At 34.9% G+C, this 4,429-nt stretch overlaps 1 protein-coding gene across 1 annotated transcript; it reads right to left on the bottom strand.

Annotated features, from left to right (window-relative positions):
* Nucleotides 1-358: 358 nt before the first annotated feature.
* LOC111397469 lies at nt 359-3,934 on the bottom strand. Its single transcript, XM_023024412.1, has 3 exons — nt 3,739-3,934; nt 1,614-1,682; nt 359-748 (listed from the first exon to the last, which is right to left on the bottom strand). The coding sequence occupies exons 1-3, from the start codon at nt 3,892-3,894 to the stop codon at nt 560-562; spliced, it is 414 nt and encodes a 137-aa protein (XP_022880180.1). The 5' UTR covers nt 3,895-3,934; the 3' UTR covers nt 359-559.
* Between the last annotated feature and the right edge of the window lie 495 nt (nt 3,935-4,429).

The following is a 4,429-nucleotide window of genomic DNA, read 5'->3' on the forward strand; positions in this document are numbered from 1 at the left end:
GTTAATGTAATAATTAATTAAGATTAAACTGATGTCAGGACAACTGCCACAATCTTTTTTATCGTTTATAATTTTATATCTTCTATTAATATTTTTACATTACGTTGAGTACTTGAATTGACAATGTTGACATTGAGTACCGATAGGCCTTTAATGTGAACGTCATGAATTTGCAAAATGTTGACGTTGAATATCTACGAACATTTTTTATAAAGGTTATGCCTAAGAATTTCAGGCAATTGAAGTTCAATGATCAAAGTGAGACGAAATTAAGTCACAAATCAAAGTTTAACGACCCAATTGAGATTTCACTGAAAGTTCAGTTAAGTTTCGTTACAAAGGATTCAAAAGTCCTAAATTCAAAAATAGCAGCACATGAACTCAATAATATTAAACAATAACAACGAAAACAAAGGGTCGTTACATATAGTATGCGAAGGTGTACCATCATAGATTATGAGAAGAAGATTCGTCATTTCAACACAAACAACTTTACATCTGGATATCAAGTAAGTAATTTTACAATATACTCTATTCTCGTGATATCATATGCCGGCCATCATTTCCTTGAATTTTCATTGGAAAGATCCTTAGATTTAAGCGAACCTTGAATGTTGTTGGCTTCAGCTATGGCAGAATCTCTCCTGGTTACAATTTTCTCAAGATCCCTGACGTTCTCTGACAAAATGCTAACACGAGAATTGGAAGATTCAACCAATTTGGTTGCAGTTTCCATAGCAGAGCATAGCTACAATTGAGTAAAGAAACATTCAAACTGTTAGTGAATTTGCCTTTGCTGTGAGAGAGGGGAAGGGCGGCCACTACTCTTATAGTCTAAGTTCTGAATAAATCACGACATAAATTATGTCCATTTTGTTTTATAAACAATGGCACGCAGGATTTCTTCAGCCTAAAAGGATCCGCAAGTATGACACATTTAAAGTGGGCCGTGACAGATAGGCACAGCCTACATTATACTTTTTGACAGAAAAGTTAAAAACGAAAAAACCACCAAAGCCCAAAAATTTTGGTTCTGGCAGTGAGCAGAGAGACATGGAAACTAGGCCCAGCTTGGCACATGGATTTTACCAGGACTTCCTAGGTCTGTAAGGACAGTAGTTGAGGCAGCAGTTTACATCTCCAGCGAGTATGATAATCCACATTCAAAAAATAAGTAAAGATTGTGCTGGATAATTAATAATCCTATAAATGCGGGAAACAACAAGATGAAGAAAGAAAAACAGAGATAACAACAGGAAGATGAAAGTCAAAATCTTGAAGGCACAAGATAACATTCTGTCTACAAACTTTCTGAAGATAATGTAGGGCTAATATTTGCCACAACATTTAGCGTTTGTTTGGCACGGTTTATTTGAAAATCATTTTTCCTTATACTCATTTTCAATAACACGGTCTCCAAATGAAATAATTTTGCACATGAACCCATAACTTTTCTTTACTTTATAACCATACATTCTCCAAAAAATTCATTTTTTCACTTCAAATAACCTCTCCCAAACAAACATTAAGATAAATTAAATGAAGGAAAAGAAGGAAGTTACAGTTATGAATATGTTGTGCCAGAACAATTAACAAAGAGAAAATAATAGTACCTTAAGCGTGAGTGCTGTCCATGAGTGATCTTCACCGTCAAATGCTGCTTTCAATTGGTCAAAGTTTTCCTAGAAAAGCAATAAACCTGTTAGTTATTGAGGAATATGTGCTTTTAAAAAAAAAAAAAAAAAAAAAAAAAAGAAATTCTATGTGCTAGAGCAGGAGAAAGAACAAATTCTTCCTAGGATTACCATGGGAAACAATGATTTTATTGCAAGGGTGAGCTGAAATCCTTCCTTGCCCGAAATGGCGTAAACCCCTTTGCCCACTTCCTATGATTTCAAAAACTACAGTTTTCCTGAAGAAAGGGCTAATTATATACATATACATTATTATCTAGCCCTTGTTTGATCCCCATTTTTTTTTTTCAAAATACATTTTTTCCTCTCTCATTTTCAACCACACATTCTTCAATAAAATAATATTATACGCAAACCCAAAACTTTTTCTTATATTTTAACCACATACTCTCTATCAATTTACTCTTCCAAAATGCATTCTTGGAAAATAACGTGGCTTAAACAGGCCCCCTAATAACGTTTACAAGATAAATTTCTCTGTACTCATTTCATGATTCCATAATCCATACATTTCCATGGCAAAAAGGAAGGCCAATCCTACCCATTTAGGCAGTTACAGAACCAGTTTCAGCCGCTTCAACTACAAAGAACTCTTGGGTAATAAGTTCAGGTTACAGAACCAAGGACATAAACCGAGACTGCCTCTATCGTAGAGCAGTTAGTTTCTTCGTGTGGAAAACACATGATTGATCACATAATGACTATTAATTTCACAAGTACAACTATTCTAAAAGGACAGTGAGATGAAACATCATCCTACTGACAAAAAGAGAGAAGCAGCAGAGGACAATATTATTTGCTGAATCCTTAGAAGACTGCCTAAGTTGAAGAAGAAAAAAGGAAACACATAATTATCAGAAAACTACCTAAACTACGGAAGCGTACATCATTTCTCATTCCCTGTCAATTACAACACAGTTGGGTCTTCAAGGAAAAACATTGTGTTTCCACTCTTCACAAATTCAAATTGGTCACAAAATATGTGGAGCACTTGTCCCTTGTCGGTGAAAGAACCAAATTTGGTACTAAACTTAACTGAAACCAAACACAGATTCTAGTTCTCATTCAGATTTTCCTATTCACAGTCCCATTCAGTTTAACCGAATAAAAAAGTTTGAATTTTGGTACAGAATTTGGTTTTGAACAATTAAACAGAATCCCGTATTATGTGAAAATTACTAAAAAAACACTCCCAAAGATATTGCTATTTAATTTCTTTGTTTGACAGGTAATCAGATAATTTTATTAATCAAAAGATAATACATGGGAAGGACATTGATATTTAAAATAAAACATGTTTTCACCATCTTCCTTCCCTTTTTGGCAATGTTTGCTAGGCTAGGCATTGAAATATTCAACTGCAGACTACATGGAGCATCAAAATCCATTATAACATGGAACACCAAAATTTCCAAGTGTGAGATTGCAGAGACGATATTGGAAGGAAGAATGTGTGTCCTAATATGTTGATCAGATGAAGTGTAGTGTAGACGTGAAGGTAGAAACTGAAGAGACTGGTGGCATTAATCTCTCAATTTGGATTTCAGTCTATCTCTCTTTGCAACAATATGGACATTGTGGTTCTGTATTTGGTTTATACCACTTTAGGCTACTTGAGTTCTCTATTTTGCAGTTCAGACTTACAAAATTTTGATCTTTCTAATCCAACAAATTGCACTATCATGAATAAGAATATCTCTCACACCACATTCAATACAAGTTTGCTTATTTGTTTTGTGCATATTAGTTACCCTCCCAGATATTACACTAACCCAGGAAAATGCAAAAATTACATCTTTTTTTATTCATTCATTTAGTTGACAAAAGAGCAAGATAATTAAATCCCATATTTTCATCACTGGATTAGCTCATAAAAAGATCACAAGATTGAGAATTAACGCATAGACTACAGGGCTAGTATTTTAAAAAATATAAAAACTATACAATTGCTTGATTCTATACCACAATAAAGCGAATAATTTCAATTCAGCGCAAAGGGGGAAAAAAAAAAAAAAAAAAAGAGAGAGAATCCCCGGGAGAATACCTGGAAGAGCTTGGGAAGATCAGACGGCTGCAGATTAGAAGTTTCAGCCGCATAAGGCGACGGATTAGGGTGGTCGTGTGGTACACCGGAATCCCCTTCTCCGACGTCGTTCAGCAGATCGCCTATACACAATAATGGCCCCCCCACTCCCCTCATCTCTCTCTCTCTCTCATCGATTTCAGCGTTTTGAGGTAGTCCGGGCTCGTTCATGGATTTGAAACTGGGCCTAACCCGCCCAAATATATGGGCTACTCTAGGCCCGCCTAGTAATGGTCAAGCCCTTGTTTGATCCCCATTCTTCTAAAAATTCATTTTCAATCGCACGTTTTTCAACAAAATAATATTACACACAAATTTAAAATTTTTTCTTAATTTTTAATCACACATTCTCCATCGATCATTATTTAAAAACGCATTTTTCTCCTCAAAATGGGATTCAAACAAGGGCTATCTTTACATATTTTAAGCTTAACCAAACATGTTCTAAGGAGTTAGTATGGCGACTTTGGTAGTGGCCTAACGTATAAAAGCCGCCTCAAATGTGACATAAAAAACGGATTCATCTTCTTCAATTATTCTGCTAGATGGATTCCGATGTGAGTGCGCAATAATAAATGTAAGTGCGCAATAATAAGGATTATCATTATTGAAATGCATAATAATAAGGATTTAATGTGAGTGCACAATAATA

The sequence above is a fragment of the Olea europaea genome, chromosome 7 (genome assembly GCF_002742605.1).
Source record: "Olea europaea var. sylvestris chromosome 7, O_europaea_v1, whole genome shotgun sequence".
NCBI lineage: Eukaryota > Viridiplantae > Streptophyta > Magnoliopsida > Lamiales > Oleaceae > Olea > Olea europaea.